The following is a 20,419-nucleotide window of genomic DNA, read 5'->3' on the forward strand; positions in this document are numbered from 1 at the left end:
AGCTAAGAGAGAAGAGGGGAGGCTGACCAATAAACACAAAAAAGAAACATCTTTGAAGTAATGGCGTCTTGAGATGATAGCGTACATACAGTATTAGCCCATTTATTTGTGAAAATAATGTTCCAACTTGTTCCATATTTCCTTTAAATTCCCTAAAGCTATCTTATTACAGTTTTTTAGCTATAGATATTAAGTGTAGATTTGGAAACCTCTAAAGTGTTTTCCAATTTAAAATAACTGGAAGCCCAGATTGTAAAGTCACAATATGTTGCATCAGTTTAAGCAACCCAATTCTTTTTGAAATATTAAAAGTTGATTAATTCCTTTTTTGCCCATAAGCTCCAAAAGAAAAAATTACCAGCAATTTGAGAGCTATGATTATCTGTATTTGAGGATAGGCTGCACTGGCAAGTGGGCATTACTATGTATGTATTTTCTGCCTTGCTCCATGACAAAATCACTCCCTGAGCTCCTAGACTTGACTGCATGGCTGGAGGTGGAGTTGCCACAGCTTTTAATGCTGGTGAATCTCAACCTCCATGCCCTTGCTAAAGAGTTTGGGTAAAATTCATAAACTCAGGGCAATTTTAAATTATAATTACATCTGGCCTAACTTACATGAACAGTTACACTTTAGATCTAGCTTTCATTTCAGAGCAATTAGTATATGTATGCTCTAAACTAAATTGAGTGTCCTCGTCCCTCCAAGTGCTTCTGTCCTCCCTCATTGTTACCTGGCAATGTTCCTAGGTGGGACAAGTGAAAAACATTGGGAGTACATTTCAAAACTATATGATCTCTGCAGGACCACTCGAGACACAGAATAGAATAACAGAAAAACAGAAAACAGAGTAACTCTCTGCTCAAGGAGAAGACCTACACCATTTCAATAAATGGTTGTCCAATCTCTTCTTAATCATTCCAGTTGCCTTGCTAAAGCAAGAAAGCACATGCTGTTTATCAGGTAGAAACACATACCGGTAGAAACACTTTGCAGGGATTTTAGTAATAATGTCAATGACTTCATTTCATGTTATGTAGGAGAAGGCATTGATAAACCACTCCTGTATTTTACCAACAGAAAACCCCTACATGGGTAGACAAAATAAAATGATTAATGATACAGTGCTGGATGATTGGCCTTGACCAGTAGTTCTCAACGTTTGTGTGACGGCGACCCCCATCACACAAACGTTCTGCGCATGTGTGGCGCCACGCGCATGGGGGCGCCCCCCATGTGCGGCGCCGCCCCCTGAGGGGAGGAAATGGCAGATCGCCTTCTTTGGCGACCCCCGAAAAATGGTCGATCGACCCCAAATGGGGTCGCGACCCGTAGGTTGAGAACCGCTGGCCTAGACATTGTATTACATTCAACATGCTATTAAGAAAGAATTGAAGATCTTTCAGTGCATTAATGCTATTTATGATGTAGCTAGTTGAAAACCTTAAACATATAGTTGCTGATGTTGTCATGCAGGAAAATAAAATTCAAAATATTATAGTGGGATATAGCAAATAAGAAGCATGAAAATTGGAAAACATAATATCAACTGCACATTGACATCTTAGTATCACCAAATTGAAATGGATTGAAAGTTACATGAAAAAAACATCATTTTATTTACTAAGAATACATACAAAAGATGGAATGGTACTGTTGCTATATAGCAATGCAATTAGTGACTTTCTGGATAACTCTTTAATATTATGATTATCCAGGTTGGTATTCTTACCATTTATCCAGAAGAAGAGGTTGATGAATTTTATTATCAACTTTAGTCCGAAATCCACAAAATCTGCAAGACAAGCAGGAAGAAACATAGGCTTTAGCAAATGAAGTACAGATAAATCAAATTGATTATATTGTTAGTTCAAGAAAGTGAAACACTGTAGTTCAATTATAATAGCAGAAACATGGCCAGAGACTGACTGAAATAGAACACAAACAGCTCATGGGCAAGTTCCAAGTCAAGCTAAACAGGAAGAAGAAAGACAACCATTTTCCATGGTATAGTCTTGAGCATATATCCACCATTTTTGTGAAGAACATCAAGAATCTTTGAAGTTTTCTAAATTTCTTTAGATTTAGTGGTACCTGGCTCAGTAATAGTAACTATGAGAAGAATCTTGGAATCCTAGTGTGTTATGTATTAAGTACCATTATTAATGCATTATGATACTAACGAGCCTCCAACTGTTTTGGAGCGAAGTTCAAAAATTCAAGTTTAGGTGGGAGCGAGCTAACATTGTGATTGGCTGACGCCTTAGAGGTGGAAAGTATAAATTGCAAGCATTTTGCCGGTTTTAAGCAGTTCTGTTTTGACTCAATAAACACTGTTGTACTATGCCGGTACAATAGGCTATTGCCTATGAAACCCACTACACAGTACTAGTGGATGATCACTTAAATATGAGTCAGCAGTGTGGTGCAGCTGCCAAAAAAAGCCAACACATTTTTAGACTGCATTAACAGAGGGATAGAATCAAGATCACGTGAAGTGTTATCACTACTTTATAATGACTTGATAAGATCATACTTGGATATTGGGCATCCAAACATGTAAAAGATGTTGGGATTCTAGAAAGAACACAGAGAAGATGATTAGGGAGGCTAAAACAGTGCCATATGAAGAACAGCCGTAAGAATTGGGTATATTTAGTTTAATGAAAAGAAGGACTAGGGGAGACATAATAGCAGTGTTCCAGTATTTAAGAGAATGCCACAAAGAAGAGGGAGTCAACCTATTCTCCAAAGCACCTGAAGGCAAGACAAGAAGCATTGGATGGAAACTAATCAAAGAAACACCCAATGTAGAACTAAGGAGAAATTTTTTGACATTTAGAACAATTAATCAGTGGAACATCTTATCTTTAGAAGTTGTGGGTGTCTCATCACTGGAGGTTTTTAAAAAGAGATTGGACAGCCATTTGTCTGAAATGTATAGGATCGCCTGCTTGAGCAAGAGATTGGACTAGAAAACCTCCAAGGTCCCTTCCATTTATTATGGATTATTATTATTATTATTATTATTATTATTATTCTGTGATTCTTTGTAATGGACTGTGACACTCACCAAGGGGAAACCAGAACTGTGGCATGAAATAAAAAAAGTTTTAAGAAAGAACATAAAAGACCAACGAACAGAAGAAATGGTGAGACAAATGGGAGAGGTTGTCAAGAAGAAAAGCCAAAACCAAGAAAAAGAAAGATCTTAGCTCTAAAGAATGTAATAAGGATTTTCAAAGAGCTGATAGAAGGGACAATAATTATTAACATCTGTAAAGATGTTGAAGATGAAAAAAGATGTGGGGAAAAAAGGAAACTCTTCCTTACAGATCAGTTGAATTAGTGCCACAATTAACTAAAAGATTTAAAATTCAAAAACTCACACTTAACTGATACCTCATAATTAAGCCTTTTGATTGCCAAACTGCCAAGGATGAGCAAAATATATAGAGTAAAATCTCTATATAATCTCTGTAGTAGTTAGGAAGTACTGCCTTATTATTGCAATAGCTGATTAATATTCTTCTGAATAATTTCTTGTCAACAAATCTGGAAAACAAAATACCTATAGATAGGAAAAATTATTGTCCTATGGAAGAATGTTAGTTTCATGTAGAAAACTAATTTGAAATTTTAATTTAACTGATATTCTAAAAATTCATTTTCTCATGAAAGGATATTCAAGACCTTTCATTAAAAAAACAAAACAAAACAAAACACAAAACTCTGTTAAGAAGTCAAACTGAAAAATGGTTCAAGGAAAAGGGTTTCAAGTTTCTAGGATGATTATAGGCTTGGAGACTAAAACATACGAAGAATGGTTGCAGGAACTTGATATGGCTAGGGATGATATGATAGCAGAATTGCAATATTTGAGGGGTTGCCGCAAAGAGGAGGGGATCAACTTATTTTCCAACGCACTAGAAGGTGAGGCAAGAAACAATGGATGGAAACTAATCAAGGAGAGAAGCAACCTGGAATTAAGGAGAAACTTCCTAACAGTGAGATTAACCAGTGGAATGGCTTGCCTTCAGAAGTTGATGCGTGCTTCATCACTTGAGGTTTTTAAGTAGAGACTGGACAGCCATTTGTCTGAAATTGTATAGGGTCTCTTGGTCAATTAGGGGATGGGACTAGAAGACCTCCAAGGTCCCTTCCAGATGTATTCTGATTGATTGAAAAAATAGGGGTGGGGTAGGAAATGGGTACTAAAAGAAGAAAAGTAAGTAAAACTAATAGGCTCCTTGAAGAGTTTGTTCAAACCATGGTAAGACACTTTCCATCTATTCCACCTAGTAAAAATAATAAATATGAACATTTTTTTTGATACCAGCTAGCAAATCTGTCCACAGCTTCCAGATCAGAGAGTTACTTCATGCTGTAATCTAGAGATAAATTTAAAAAGCTGGATAAAGAAAAAAAAAGTTTATTTTTTATTTTTTGCTTTGCTGCTAAACATTCCTCACTTAATGTGAACTAACTGAAAGGATAATATATGCCTTCAAGTAAGTCTTGAATCCTGGTGACTGCCAGCACAAGTCCTTACAGTTCACTTGGAATGCCATTCATCCTGAAGAAGTTGAAAGAGAGTGACTGGTTCAAAGTTGCCCAACATTTTGTGCATAAGGCAGGACTAAAGCTCACAGTCTTCCTGTTTTTAGCTAGACGTCTTTAACCACTACACTACCCTCGCTGTCATCTGAGGGATAGAATAAAGAAAATCATCTTTCTTATTTCAAAGGTGAAATCAACAAGATCTTGTCAAATCTTAGCAACCACATAGATATTCATCATGAAGACCTGCCTCTAATATGCTCTTTCAAAGGTGCACTCCTTGCCACTATAACTGAATCTATTCCACCTCATTGTTAATGATCCTCTTCTCTTTCTTTCCACCTTTCCCAACATTAAGAGTTTTGTTTAGAGAGTTAGGATTTTTGCATGTGTCCAAGTAGGATAATTTGAGGCTGATCATTTTTGCCTCAAGTAATACTTCTGTGTTGATTTGTTCAATGATACATGTGTTTGTTTTCCTGCCTGTCTGTGGGTATTCTCTTGAGTCTCTGATTAACATCAAATTTCAAAAGTGTCCATTCTTTTCCTATCCTGCTTTTTCAAAGTTCAACTTTTGTTTCCATAGAGTTTTAAAGGAGACATCTTTTTATTTTTCATGGCTTTCATAGCTGCTCTATCAAGTGATAGTCTGTCAATTATCTTCTTTCAGTTCAGCTTCCCTTAACACAGGGGTGTCAAACTCGCAACGTAACGTGACATGTTGCGACGTATCATGACTTTTTTTGCTATTGCTGGCAATGGGATGGGCGCATTTTTGCTATGATGCCTTCCACCCGCGGGCCAAAAGTTTGACACCCTTGCCTTAATATATATATTCAGCATGTAGGTTGAATAAATAAGGGGAGAACCTACAACCTTGCCAACCTGCAGCTAGTGTGTTTCATCATGTTCTGTCTGTATATAGATTTCTCATGGGAATAGGTTGTATTCTAATTCCTTTGAGGACATTCCACAGTTATTATGATTGAGAGAATCAAGGCCTTTTGTTAATCAATGAAGCACATACCGACTTCTTTTCCAAGCACATCTAATGAAATATTATTATATGCTATGGTTCTGGGAAACTGGCTTACAACCAGGATGGGCTTTTGTGGTGATTTACTCTAATTTTCATGTTTACAAGTATTTTATAAATTAACAGCTTTATTTTACTACAGTACATAAACCTTTGTAGGAATAAATGAAACGACATACACTAAAAACAGGAACAGGATATTTAAGCACATACTTAATTGATAAGGTTTTTTACAGTGATCACTTTGCACAAATATCGTAGAAGGAGAAAAGCCGTAAATAGGAATTAGTGGAATACGTCATGGGGAAAAAATGGAGATTTAGATATTTTTAATGCAAACCTTGGAGGACGTGTATTATGATTGAAAAGGGATTTCATGTAGCAAGGATGGAAATACAAGTGTCAACCCTCTCTGCTAAGCTTTATATACTGTATATATATATATATATATATATATATATATATATATATATATATATATATGTATGTATGTATGTATGTATGTATGTATGTATGTATGTATGTAGGTCTTTGGTTATTCGGGTTTTCTCCCGCGTAAAATTGGAAGTGTCTTGCCGACGTTTCGAATGAAAATTCTAACTTGTTTAACATAATCCATACCAGCTGGCTTTTGTATCAGAGTATTTTCTCTTATTGAAATAGAAAATGTTTCAGCAGAGAAAAAAGCAAAAATGATCATCTTCCTGATAATTGCAAACTATCTGTAACTTTAAATATCTTTAAGGCTATATTGCTGTTTTAATGTTTCATTTTTATTTTAATTGAAGAAATGGTTAAAGATGTTTATTATACAACCAATATGGGTAGGATTGCAAGAAATAAACAAGGACGGAGTCTGGGCTTGGTCTCATGAAGATAGTGCAGAACATTCATTGACATGGTATGTATAACGACATTTTAGTGTTCCTTAGATATCTGATTTTACTCAATAATTGGCACTTCAAAACCTATCTTCAATCTGGCTACATATTGAGGTAAATTCTCAAGTCAAGCTTGATTCCTAGTGACTACATGGATGCATCCACATTCTTGGCAACAATATGGAAATTATTTGCCATTGATTTCTTATAGGATAGCACTCATTATAACACTGAAATTTCCTGGTGATTTCCCATCCAAGTAATAATCAGTTCCAGTTCTGTTTAACTTTACCAGATTAGCCAAGATTGAGTAGATACCATTATCACCAAGTGTAATATAGTTTTGCATTATACATCTATAAGTAGACAGAAGAAAGGTCAACATAGATAAAGTAACCATAAGTAAGGTGATAAAATTCAATATGACTTTAAATTTACAAAATACTCAAAGCAAGTCAGCAAAAGATTAGCAGAGAATAGAGGTAAATTTTGGGAAATTGTGCATGTATGCCTAATTCATATATGGAAAGATTCTTTTTACATAGATTGATGAATACTATCAAGATAAAAATCTATTTTCATTTACAATAGTTGAATTTCTGCCATACATCAAAAACATCTCATAAACCACCAATAGATTGTTGCAACCATATAGCATCACTGTAGCACACAAACTAACTAAAGTGCTCCAAAATATTCTAAGCAAACCAAAAGACTCAGTGGCATGAGAAGAAAAAAACAGAAGTCATCTACAATATGTAACAGCCACTATGCAGGAGAAACAGGCAGAAAACTAACAGAGCACGTCCCTGAACACCAACTGGTAGTCAGAAAACATGATGAAAATTCCTTAATTTCACAACACACGAACAGACTTAATCATACTTTCAGCTGGGAAACAGTGAGCATTCTAGGCCAAACCAAGTCCAAAATGCTAGAGAATTTCTGGAAGCCTGTATTTGTGTGTGTGTTTTCTGAGGTTTTCGCGGGTGTTTGTATGTAAGTCTTTGGTTATTCGGGTTTTGTCCCGCATCAAATTGGAAGTGTCTTGGCGACGTTTCAACGAAGTCTCATTCGTCATCTTCAGGCTGGTGTTTTCGGCTTCGTGCTTCTAGGAGCAATGTGTGAAACAGCTACGATCAGTAGAGCAGCGGATCAGGAAGGAAAAGACATTGAGGAAGAGAACATCAATAGGAATGGTTGATGAAAGGCAGGAGCAATATGTTAATCAACAGGTGGGAGGGTTGAAGGAAGGGGGGGGAAGGATGGCAGGAATGGACAACAAAGGGTGTATGAATCGGCAGGCTAGGAGAGGAGGGGAGTTGGAGGAGGGAGATGAGATAGGAACTGGCAATGGAATGCAAAAACGGCAGGCAGACCAGCAGCCCAACAGGACTCGTGTGGTGCCGAATCGGAGGAGGCACCTTGCATTGGGTAGAGAGGAGGGATTGAGGAGTGTGTTAGTGATAACAGCGCAGGGAGGGGGAGACAGCACAAGGATGACAGAGCAGAAAAATACAATGTTAGAGTGCAAAAAAGAGAGGGCAGAACAGTTAAGGCAGTCACAGGCAATCAGGAAGAGTGGCCCTGTCACAAGGGCAATGAGTAGGCAATTGGATCAGCAAGGGGATAAAAAGAACCTTCCCACCCCCTAAGCCCCACTCTGAGGACGCTGGCAGAGGACCAGCGAAAGCTAAGTTGTTTTAATCTTGTATATAACTGTTTTTATTGTTTTAAATGTTGTTTTAACAATAAATAACTGGAGTATACTCTTCCCGGAGATCGAAGATTGCATCATTGAACATATATATACATATACATACATATACACAAACACACACACACAATCAGAAAGCCAAAAAGGAAATAGACACCTCCTGACCAGCTATCTATACCCAGATGAGCAGAAATTTACACCAAGATTAATACTAGACCAACAATTAAGAATAAACTATACCCCAATCAAGGAACTAGCAACCCAGACAAACAAGCTAACTGTAAACAACAGCCAAATCAAGGAACCTCCAAGACCACCAACACAGACTGGGCAAGACACTACTACATAAAAGGAGAAAACCCCACTCCCTTCTAGCATTGATAATGTCACCAAATTTGATAAAGAAATGTCTCCAAGAAATCACCCAAGCTCAGAGAGCACTAAGTTGAATCTCTTTCTGCATTTGAATGTTGCTTTGGATTATGACTTAGGCCTAAAAAGAAATTTACAAGAGCAAACCAAATAATGTATGTTCTTGCCAGGTTCCTGTCCTGTATATTAAATTCTTTCTCGATTTTTGTTAGATTTTGAATGTGTGATTGTGCTTTACTTTTCACTATGATTTTTTTGGCCATGCTTAGTGGTTCAAATGTGTAATTTGGCATTTGGGGCTCAGCTGCAACTTCTGTTTTATACTTAATAGGTTGACGGTATTGAAAAAGTCCTGTAGTATTCTGAATGAAGTATGTTAGTTCTGATCCAATAATCAATAAGACAGATTTCTGTTTATTTGGAATAAATGCTTTAAGTATAAACCTGTTCATCCTCGTCACTTCCTTGATGTAGTCTTTTACTGTTTCTCACTAGGATGAATCTTCACCTAAGCCTTAGGTGGAAAGGATGTGCAGAACTTACACATGGAGGTGATTTCTATGCAGATCACTGTTATGAAAAGAAAAAATCAGCATGCAAAAGACCAGCTGAACGAGGTTTGCAGTTTTGCCTTGTTACAGTAGTTTTATGTAGAAAAAGTACAGATGAACATATATTTAAATTTAATAGATAAATAAAAAGAAAGAAAAAGAAAGAAAGAAAGAAAGAAAGAAAGAAAGAAAGAAAGAAAGAAAGAAAATGTGTTTCATGTTAAGAGACACCACTCCTTCTTCCAATTTTTTCTACTCCATCTCTTCTTTTGCCCAGAGTTGCTGGGAGTCAGGAAACATATAACGACAACAAACGTTTTCTCACTTTTTGAATGTATTTTTTGCTGATCACATTTTTAACTTTTCTGTGCTTGATGACATCTAGGTATTTTATGGCGGGATAAAATCAAGCATGGGCAAATTAAAAATGTGACTAGTAAAGAATGCATTCAAAAGTGAGAAGATTGTTAAAATCAAAATTGAATGGTGGAAACACCATCAAAGCCACCATTAACTGAGCCATACCTGTGATATGATACATTGCTGAAATTATTAACTGGACACAAACTGAACTGAATAGTTTGGACTGAAAAATAAGAAAACTCATGACTATTCACTGTCCATTATATCCTCATAGTCAGTGGTGGGATTCAGCTGGTTTGCATCATTTTGGCAGAATTGGTATCTAATTTTTTGTTGCCCAGGCCCAGAATGGACTTCCGGAAGCGGCATCCACACAGAGAACCGGTTGTTCACATATTTGAATCCCACCACTGCTCATAATGATATTGATATATTATACCTGTCCTGTAGAAATGGAGGCAGGCATTTACTTCAAGTTGAACAAACTGTCATAGAAGAAAAACATGCATTGGTTGATTATATAAAAGCCAGTCAAGAACAAGCACTGGTGCAATTTAAAAATGAGAACTTATTGAATATATAGGAAACAAAACATGAACTCAAAATAAAAACACAAACAGAATGCTGGCAAGTAAAAGCATTGCATGATCAATTTTTACAATAGAATGAAGGGAAAGGGCATAAAGTTAAACCTGGCAATGAGTTATACCTGGAGTATTGAACAAAAGAAATTGAAGGTTTGATTTCGATTTCTCAAGGATAAGGGATTTGTACGATTGCAATAAGGCCAGAATTAAAAAATTGTCAAATGATTTGAAATGGAGATTGTGCAAAGAGGCAGAAGAAACAGTAGCTCATATACCTGGTTCATGCTAGAATATTGCACAAACTGACTTTAAAAGCAATATTTGCCTTTTCACTGACCATGAGAAGTGACTTTATTGGCTTAAATATGTGGTCATTATAAATTGATGTGATAAATTCCAGATTTGGTCTAATTTTGCATTATCCTCTATCAACCTCTGCTTCACCCAGAAGGATCTGATTGTATTATGTATTTTTATATAATGATAGATTTGACAAGTAGACTTATGATATTTGTTTTTTTCCAAGCAGACCTTGACATATTTTCTGGTTTTTGGGATACCGTGCTAATCTCAAGAACTTTAAGTTTATCAGCCAATTCTTCTTACAATACTTCAAAGGATGAGTGTATTAAACAGGGCACTGCTTGTCTTGGCTATGGCTTATGGAAAAATGGATATTTTTTGTTGAATGGCAATATCTTGGTTGGTGGAGGGTTTGGACCAAGTGTAACGTTTTTAAAATCAGGTACCGTAACTATTTTAAAGATTTTTCTTCAAATATTTAAAATGATTGAATGAATGTTAAAATTCATCAAAGATTCCTTACTATTAAATTTCAAGTCATTAGGATACATTTTTTTAAAATGCTGGTATTTCAAATGAGCTCTGCATTTTTAATTTTATGTCTATAAATGTTTTAAACTGCAAAGGTATTTTAAATGATACATTACATATTCTTCATATATGCTGTTTCTTTGTGACCTCACCTTCTGATGAATTGTTCTTTAAAAAAATTAAGTTGTAGTAAATTAAATATGGGAGATGACTGTACAAGCTGTATTATTGTGTATAATGAAAATGTTTCTACTAGCTAAAAACTATAAAATATGGAGTTTTTTGAGAAAATTAAACATAAGTATTTTCTTGTTGAGAACTTGACTATTATAATTATGTTGTGTTTTACATAACTAAAAAAACAACCCAAATTATGTTGCATTTTATATTGAGAATTACAATTTCTCTTCTGGAAACTTAATAACTGGATTTAGACAAGTTCCTCCAGCCTATAAAAACGCATACATATGTACTAACATAATCGTAATCATCATTTTTATGCATTGTTATAATATTTAAAATAATATACATAAGGTGTTCTAAGGTACTATATAATCATATTATTATGTTATTGTTATTATTGTTTTGAAGTATGTGATCATGGTTATTATGGAGAAGACTGTGATTTTAATTGCCCACATTGCCATTGGGGGAAGTTATGTCACCCTGTAAGTGGAACATGTGAGAAACCCATTATTTGTGCTGCACCAGAAAGTATAGGCACATGTTCTTTGGGTGAGTGAGTTCTTTAAAAAAAACTACTTCCTTTCTAATTTTAATTATTCTAATTACTCAGTTTAAACTGTCATTCAATATCTGCTTGAAGTTACAGAAGAATTGAACAAAGGAACTTATGGCTGATTCTCAAAGTTATGGCTGTTGCAGTACCCTAGCAGTCATGTGATTGAAATTCTGATGCCTCGCTATCCACCTGCACTTACAACAGCAGAGAAACTTCAACTTCCCCTACCCGCCTACTCTTCCCTTTGGCCCTCGCACTCTATGGCCCCTGCCATCCTAACTGACATTCTTGCTCTGCCCGCCGACCAAGCATGCCTGTGCTAATACTTTATGAGACAGCTACTGGTTACACAAGGCTTTCTTCCTTAGGTTGTGCACTACAGTTTCCTCATAAGACCTGCAGACGATGGCCCCATGTAGCCAGCAGGTGCCTTGCCAAGGGGCAGGGCAGGCATGTCTTGTCAACAAGTGATAAGGAAGGTGGGCCAAGGCTTGGCAGGGGTTGCATGAGTAGTGGAGAAAGCAGAGAAGCTCAGGGTAGTATGGAGGGATGTGCATGGGGAAGACGCATTGAGACTTGGGAGGATGCACAAGGTTGTGAGGGAAGCGTGCCAAAGTTCAGAATGAGTCACAAATGTTAGGAGAGTGGCAAAGCTCGGAGGGGGTGATGGGGTGTGCAAGAGTGCAAAAGAGATGCAGCAAGGTCCAAGGAGGATGATACAGATGCAAGAGAATGCAAGAGAGGCATGGTGAAGATGCATGTGGGTGCACAGATGGCAGGGAAGGTATAGCAAGGCTCAGGGAGGGTGTGCGGGGTTTGTGAGGATGTCAGGAAGGCACCAGATGCAGGAGTGATGGTCGAGGCACAGTGAGGCTCACGGAAGATGTGTGGGGATACTCAGTAGTGCAGAAGTGGCATAGCAATACTCAGGTGCGTGGGAATGGGCTAATGTCTGGCACAGTATGAGGATGGGGCTGGGGAGGATGCGCAGGTAGAGGAAAGGCCCCAGCAATTTATGGCCTTCCCTGCTGGCTTTTTAGGGAACGTAGCAGGGAAAATTGCAAATGGCGATGAAGTGATGGCAGGGTACTGCAACTGGTCATATGTGTGAGCTGGTCACCAAGTGCCCAGATTGTGATCATATGAGCACAGGTCGTGTTGGGACACCATAATTCCAAGGACCATTCTTAACCATATTCATTCAGTGTCATTGTAATTTCAAATGGTCACTGAATAAATTATCATAAGTTGAGAACTACGTCTACATTACTTGCATGTTGATAGAAGAGGGATGGCAATGTGGTATTCCCTGTTCTCTGTCCTAAAATTCCTGTGCCTGCTTATGATTTGACAGGCTATGGTAGGTGAAAAGGAAGAATGGGAAAGAACACAAATGGAAAATAAATTCATGTTTAATTAATAACATTTTCTTTCCTTTTGATGATATCAGGTTTATACAGCTTAAAATGTTCTCTGGGCGTTGGCTGGTGGTATTGGCAAGGAACATGTTACTGGATAGAAAAAAATAAAAAAGTGACATGGAAAGAAGCTTTGCTGTTGTGTAGGCAATTTAAAAACACTAGTCTACTTCAACTCGATAGTCGTAGGGAAAAGGTTGGAATATTTATTTTAAATACTTCACAGACATTTTACTTTATAGAATAAGTTAATTTGTGGAACTTGTTGCTACTTTTGTTTTTTAGAAATATTAAATGATCTTTACATATAATATACTTATAATAATGTAGTTGTTTGTGTTAAATAAAAATAAGAACACTCGCAAGAGTACAAAATAGACTGATCTTCCTCCCTCATTTTTGATTTTGGGAGGAATAATTTTTGAATTAAAACTTTTCAATAAGGGGAAATGAGTGGCTTTTCATTCTAATTTATCCTGTGCAGGTGCATCTTGTATTTTATTTATCTTTTATTGAAAGAAAGAATTGAACAAAGACTAATCCTTCCTGAAGAGGCAGCTCCATTCATAGGATCTATTAAGATTATATCCCCCAGGTTTTACAGTGTTGTGTTGATCAGCTATTTTATGTCTTTTCTTGCTTTTCAGGTGTGGCTCCAAGAGATGATAAATAAACCAATGTGGGTAGGACTGAAATGGCATGAAAACATAAAGGAATGGTTATGGGGAAATGGGACATCAACAAATACTAGTAGAAAATGGTAGGGTTTCCAAAAATATGATTGTTTTATTTTTTGTGATTTCTTAAACTCTTGTGGTTTATAGCATTTTGAATATTGAAAAATAGATTGTCATGATGGGCAACTTGAAGGAATTAGTGATTATATGAAACAATCTACATCAGAGGTAACAAAACTAGGAGAAACTGTAAGTGACTGGATGGGAAATAGAATATCTTGGAAGATGTAATGCGTGACTTGAGCAATAACATCTACATTTAGATGTTTATAATGATTTATAAAGTCTTATGAAGCTAGATAATTTCAGGGACCATCTCTCCCTATTTCCATCTACTGGTCTCATCAAGTCTGGAGAAAGAGGCAAGTTATGAATTTTGTTTATTAAGGAGAGCACCATCTGATGGAACCCAGAAGAAGAAACTTTTCTCCTGCAAAACCTGCCCTTTGGAACCACATCCCACTGGAAGTTAAATTGACCCCAATTTTGTTTGTCTTTCAAAAGGCTATGAAATCATGGCTTTTGTATCATGCCTGGGGACCTGGTTATGGTTTGGAACTGCTAGATGGTTATATTGACTAACTCTAGTCTTAACTTACATTTGCCTGATTATGATTATGATATTTGTTTTAACTTTGGTTTTAAGGGGATTATTGTTTTATTAGGATCTGATTTTGTTTATTTTGAGATTGTTTTAATGGTATGAGCCAAACAGAGTTACAAATCTAAGATGGGCAGCTATACGAATTATATTAAGAAATAAAGAAAATAAATAAAAATATTGCCTTATTTTTAAGGGAGGGGCTGAATACAGATTGTATACTGTGGGTTCATGCAGCCCAAATGTTACAACTTTCATCCTGAAGTTAATTTTCATTTCAGCTTCCAAGGCTAAAACAATAGTTTGGGGCATTTTTGTTCCTTAGTTTTTTTCCCCAAAGAAAACATTTTTAAAAATCCCTTTAACCCTTATGGAATTTTATTATCTCTACTTGTAGTAGTTAAAAAGAATTAAAAATTATCCTATTTTTTTCTGCCAGATTTGTATGTATTTTCCCCATTATTTGACACCCAAATAGGTCAGAGATGGCAACGATCTCTGTGAAGCTGCATGCAGTATGCCTGTACTAACTCAAAATATAGGGTACTTGGAAAAGTAGATAAAATCAGTGGGAGTTACACTTTTTCATAAATGCCTATATTGAGATCATTATACAAAAATAGTTTTGATATTTTGTTTTGCAGTGAAATGAGGTTTGTAGGTTTTAGATCTGGTGTTCTCTGGCCAAACCATAGAGGGAAAAGAGTGTATGTACCAATAAAAGATGCAAGAAAAAAAAGAGTAGAGTCTTAATAGTGGAACCAAATTCTTAGTGGCTCCAACTCTACCAGAAGTATTTTTCTTTAGGAAGTTAGGTCTCTGCATCTTGCTGTTTTCTGTACCTTACTGTTTGATAAATAATTTTTTCTACATTTCACTGTTTGATAAATAATTTTTCTAGAGGAGAACATTTACAAGTTGTCAAGCAAGAGTAAAATAAAAAAATCTAGTGGGGCCTACCTGTATAGAATTCTTTCTAGGGCACCAGAGAGGTGTATGAGATTTTTGTCTTGAATCTTATCCTATTTTTGGAGGGGTATTCCTTAAAACAAATTAGTAAATTGGGTTATAATGGGTTATATTTTCCAATTTAATTTGTAATTTATTTGTATTCAGGTTACACATACAAGGAAACACGCTTGATAGCTGTGGTACACTTATTCAAAGATCATTAGCACTGCGGTCTGCAAAATGCGGTGACAAGTTCAATTTTATATGTAAAAGAAAAGAAGGCAAGTATCAGCGTTTTATTCATATCTAGTCCTACTTCTCCATAGTGGTAGGAAATAAACATGTCAAAACTATCCTCATGTTATATTACTGAAGAAAGGAAACTTTCATTTATCCTATGTGCTAATGACATAGTTAGGATTCTTTTCTATGTATTTTTTAAATTATAAATGCTAATTCATCTACTTATAATTTATTTAATCCTTTACTTGCTCAGAAAGTAAAAAAGGCCATTCTACTTTTTTCAAAAACCATTGCTATGTATGGTTTCATAGCTCAACTGGAAGTTATATTTATTTTGGTAGAGCATAGTTATGTCTATAGTAATTACCATATTTTCTTTGGACCTTTTGAGAGCTTCCTTTATTGTATAGAGACATTCTGGTTTTTCATTTTAGAGAGAACTTTTATAGATTATTTATCTGTGTCTGCATAATTGTTAATATAAAATGTATTCATATATAACTTTATAAATTGAAAATATTGATTTCAGTCTTTGTTAGATGATTTCCAGACTGAAAAACTGTTCAAGCATATATGCTCTTAATATACATTTTCTGTGTTTAATATAACAAAACCTCTTATTTAATGGTACTTATCAATAAGTATTAGAAGGTTGGGGAATTATTTTAAATAAATACATAAAAAACTAAGAACCCTGGACTTCCGGTGGCAATCGCCGCGCCAATGGCGGCTTTTTTTCTAGCCGACAGCCTCGGGATTTTGTAAGAGCTGGCAAGACAGCGACCATCAGCTGTTTTGCGGCTCGGAACTTTCCTCCCGGGCAAAGGGAAGAAGGTGAGTTTTTTCCGGATAGAAGTCGAGCTCCTCTAGCCTCCCAGAGAATTCTTTTCTGGGAGACGAAGGGTGAGAGCTCCTTTGGAGTCCGAATTAACTCCGCACCCCAAGACGCTTTTGTTCTCCGGAACGGGAGAACAAAGCCAGATGCTGCTTCCACATCTGCTACATAAAAAGAACAGTGACTAAAGTTTAAAGCAGACGGAGCTGTTCAGGAGGATTAGAACTGTGTTGAATTCTAACTTTAACTCAAGAAAGAATTACTACCTTCTCCAGCTATTACTTTAACAATTGGAGTGAGGGAAAAAATGGCAGAGGAATCCTGTTTCTTTGTCTGAAGACTTTCACTTTTACTTGGCAACAAAGTTTCAACAATATAACAGACTTTGCTTATTTAGAGAGTTTTTTTCTTTTTTAGTATGGGGGAGTTGTTCTTATTATCTCCTGATTTTATTTAGTTATAAGAAGTGGCTTTTTTCTTTTTCTTTTTTTTTTCATTTCTTTCTTTTTAAAATGGCTTCAAAACGCCTGGAATTTCTTCTCTTCCTAAAGCATCTATTTCTTCTCCAGTAACACAGACTATACAGCAACCTAACCCTAAATCTCCTCCACCCTCTCCTCCAGCTCATGCACTCACACTTAAAGATTTACAGGATGCTTTGGAGAAAGTTGCACAAAGGATCAAACATGAGACAGAAGAGCTTCTGGAGTGGAAAAATAATGAGATGGGGAAAGATATTGTGTTGGCTTTCCAGGGGCTTGCAGCCCATGTAGAACGCCTTGATGATAGAGTGGATGATGTGGTTGGAAATGTTGAAAGATTAGAAGATAGAGTTGAAAAAGTTGAAAATAATGTTGATATAGCACAGAATGAAATTATAATGTCACAATATAGAGACATGGAATTTGCTTTGAGAATAAGAGGGTTGAAGGAGAATGTGCAAGAGAATTTGAAAGAAGAAATTGCAGCAGAATTAGCCTCCATTTTGGGATGTGAACCTGAAGAAATACTGAGAGACATAGAAAAATTTTTTCAGAGTTAATTCATGGATTGCAAAGCAGAGAAATTTACCAAGAGATGTGGTTATTTACTTTTCCAGAAGATCACTTCGTAATTCTTAGAAGAAGAAAGGACTTTGCTTTTTTGGCTGAGGAGCTTAAGAAACGACAGATTCAATTTAGATGGGATGTACCTGTTGGTATAGTGGTGAATTATGTTGGAACACGTTATAGACTTAACACAATTTTAAAAGCAAGAGATTTTTATGTTTCTGTTCTGAAGGCAGGTGCACCACCATCTCCAAGATCTAGAAGGAATGAAAGTAAGCTTGAAGGACAGTTGGCTGCAGGAGCAATGTCACTAGCAGGAGAAGAGCAGTTGGTTGAATCTATGCAGCAGTGTTTGGAGATAAGAGAAGATCCAAGGGAACAGAGAATGACTCGTGCAGCCCAGAAACGTAGAGAAAAAGAACAACAAAAGGTAGATGCTGGAGTTGTAACACAGGCAGCTACCTCAGAACCAGTGGGAGGAACAAGACCAAAGAGGTCATCAATTGCAGACTTACATGCAGTGTTCCAAAGGCTTCAGGCCACTGAACATGGCAAAGTTCCTGACATGGAATGGCTTGAATTCACCATAGAAAAGAAAGAAAGTATTTCATTATTTGAAACAACATAAGAATGATGTTATATGTTTGCAAGAGACTCATATAGCTTTAAAGGATGAAAAGTATTTTATTAACTCCCGGCTGGGAGTACATTTTATGGCTTCTGCTCCGCAGAAAAAAGCAGGAGTATTTATTTATGTAAGGAAAGATTTATCACCGAAGTTAATTGTCTCTGATCCACAAGGAAGATACGTTATTATTGATTTATTATTAAATGGTAAGAGAAGTCTTATCATTGGACTATATGCTCCTAATCAGCAACAAAAATATTTTTATAAGATGTTGACTCAGCCTTCCATCCTTCCGAGGTAGGTAAAATGAGGACCCAGATTATTGGGGGCAATGTAAATATATATATACATTGCTTACTGGTGTACACTGCTTAGAGAGTGCTTGCACTTAAAGCGGTATATAAGTCTCATAAATAAATAAATAAATAAATGTTACATCAGAAAATAATTCAATTGGATTACAAATCAGTAATTATAATGAGAGATTGGAATGGTGTTTTAGACTCAAGCAAAGACAAGATGGGTTTTTTTAAATCTCCTAATCATGCAAAATTACCTAAAGTTTTTTTTTTTATTTGAAGGATGATTTGGAACTTAGAGACATTTGGCAAGAACGGAATATAGAAGAAAGAGACTTTACCTTTTTTCAGATAGGCATCAATCGTACTCCAGAATTATTATTTTTTTAATTACTAATGATCTTTTTTCTAGGGTGAAGAAGGCCAAGATATTCCCCAGAATATTATCAGACCATAGTCCTATATGGATGGAGTTATACATTGAAGATGGGAATAGAAGGACTTGGAGATTGAATGAAAATTTATTTAGACATGTGGGGAATTTACAGAGATGTAGAGATGTAGAGATTATTTAAAGGAATTTTTTCTTTTGAATATGCATAAGGGTACTTCGATGCCAATGGTATGGGATGCCAGTAAAGGATATATGAGAGGGGTCTTGATTCATATGAATAATGCGCATAGATGCAAACAGATGCAGAAACGTAAAGAGTTGGAAGCAGAGATTAAATGTATGGAAAAGGCTCTTATATTAAATCCATTGGATAATAATTTAAAGGCTTCTATAATTTTGCTTAAGGAGCAATTTAATAAGTTAATAGCTGATCAGACTGCAACTGCAAATGAAACATAATACATTTTGCAATGCAAATAAACCTGGTAGGTGGTTGGCTTACCAACTACGAAAGAAACAGAAATCAAGGATTATAGAAAAAATAAATTATAAAGGCAAAGAAGTTTATCAACAAAATTTGATTAAAAGGAGTTTCTTAGATTTTTATTCAAAGTTATGTGCTAGTGAAAGCATACAAGTTTCAGATATAGAAAAGTATTTACAGGATTCACATTTTCCTAGACTTACTACTGATCAAAGAGATGAGATTAATGGCCTAATTACTAATTACTTCTGATGAGATTATTTGGGCTATTAAACAACTAAAAGTTGGTAAGGCTCCAGGTACAGATGGATTAACAGCAATTTATTATAAAATGCTATTTGAAGATATGATAGAACCATTGAGGGAACTTTTTAATAGCATTCTGTTGGGAGCAGCGGTACCTCTATCTTGGAGAAGGACTTTTATATCATTGATTCCGAAGGAGAATCAAGATTTGACTCAGCCTAAAAACTATAGGCCTATATCTCTTTTGAACACAGATTATAAGATTTTTTCAAAAATATTGGCAAATAGATTAATGAGAGTTTTGAAACAATTGATTCATAGTGATCAATCTGGATTTATAACTGGAAGATATATGAAATATAATGTAAGACAAATTGTTAATTTAATTGAGTATTTGGACAAGAACAATCAAATCTCTGCGTCTTTGATATTCCTAGATGCTGAAAAAGCTTTTGATCAATTAGACTGGCAATTTTTATTGAAAGTAGTAGAGAAAATGAATTTTGGGGATAAATTTTTGTATGCCCTTAAGGTTATATATCAACAACAATCTGCACAAATTATAATTAATGGGGAATTAACAGAAGCATTTAAAATTGAAAAGGGTACAAGATAGAGATGTCCTTTATCCCCATTGTTATTTGTTTTAACAATGGAGATTTTACTTATCAAAATTCGGGAGTCACCTAGAATAAAGAGAATAAAAATAAATAAGAATGATTATAGGTTGAGGGCCTTTGCTGATGATCTGGTTGTGATATTATCCCAACCAACAGATTCGGTTAGGGATTTGGTTGAAATTTTATTTCAGTATGGGAAGATCTCTGGTTTTAAGGTAAATAATAATAAGAAGACTAAAATATTACCGAAAAATATGTCTATGAAGGAAA

The 20,419-nt window shown here is 35.7% G+C and overlaps 1 protein-coding gene across 9 annotated transcripts in view; it reads left to right on the top strand.

The window, feature by feature from the left end:
- The window catches only part of LOC120311809, a 113,816-nt gene that overhangs the window by 40,870 nt on the left and 52,527 nt on the right, over nucleotides 1–20,419 (top strand). For 8 of the 9 annotated variants that reach the window (XM_039351801.1, XM_039351809.1, XM_039351828.1 and 5 more), the window contains 7 exons: nucleotides 6,386–6,498; nucleotides 9,063–9,184; nucleotides 10,598–10,813; nucleotides 11,494–11,637; nucleotides 13,095–13,258; nucleotides 13,710–13,822; nucleotides 15,517–15,632. In XM_039351801.1, the coding sequence (XP_039207735.1) occupies nucleotides 6,386–6,498; nucleotides 9,063–9,184; nucleotides 10,598–10,813; nucleotides 11,494–11,637; nucleotides 13,095–13,258; nucleotides 13,710–13,822; nucleotides 15,517–15,632 (988 nt within the window). The remainder of the gene's footprint in view (nucleotides 1–6,385; nucleotides 6,499–9,062; nucleotides 9,185–10,597; nucleotides 10,814–11,493; nucleotides 11,638–13,094; nucleotides 13,259–13,709; nucleotides 13,823–15,516; nucleotides 15,633–20,419) is intronic. The other variant, XM_039351818.1, reaches the window with a different exon arrangement.

Source organism: Crotalus tigris, unplaced genomic scaffold (genome assembly GCF_016545835.1).
Source record: "Crotalus tigris isolate CLP2741 ecotype Arizona unplaced genomic scaffold, ASM1654583v1 scf7180000017568.12009008, whole genome shotgun sequence".
Taxonomy (NCBI): Eukaryota; Metazoa; Chordata; class Lepidosauria; order Squamata; family Viperidae; genus Crotalus; species Crotalus tigris.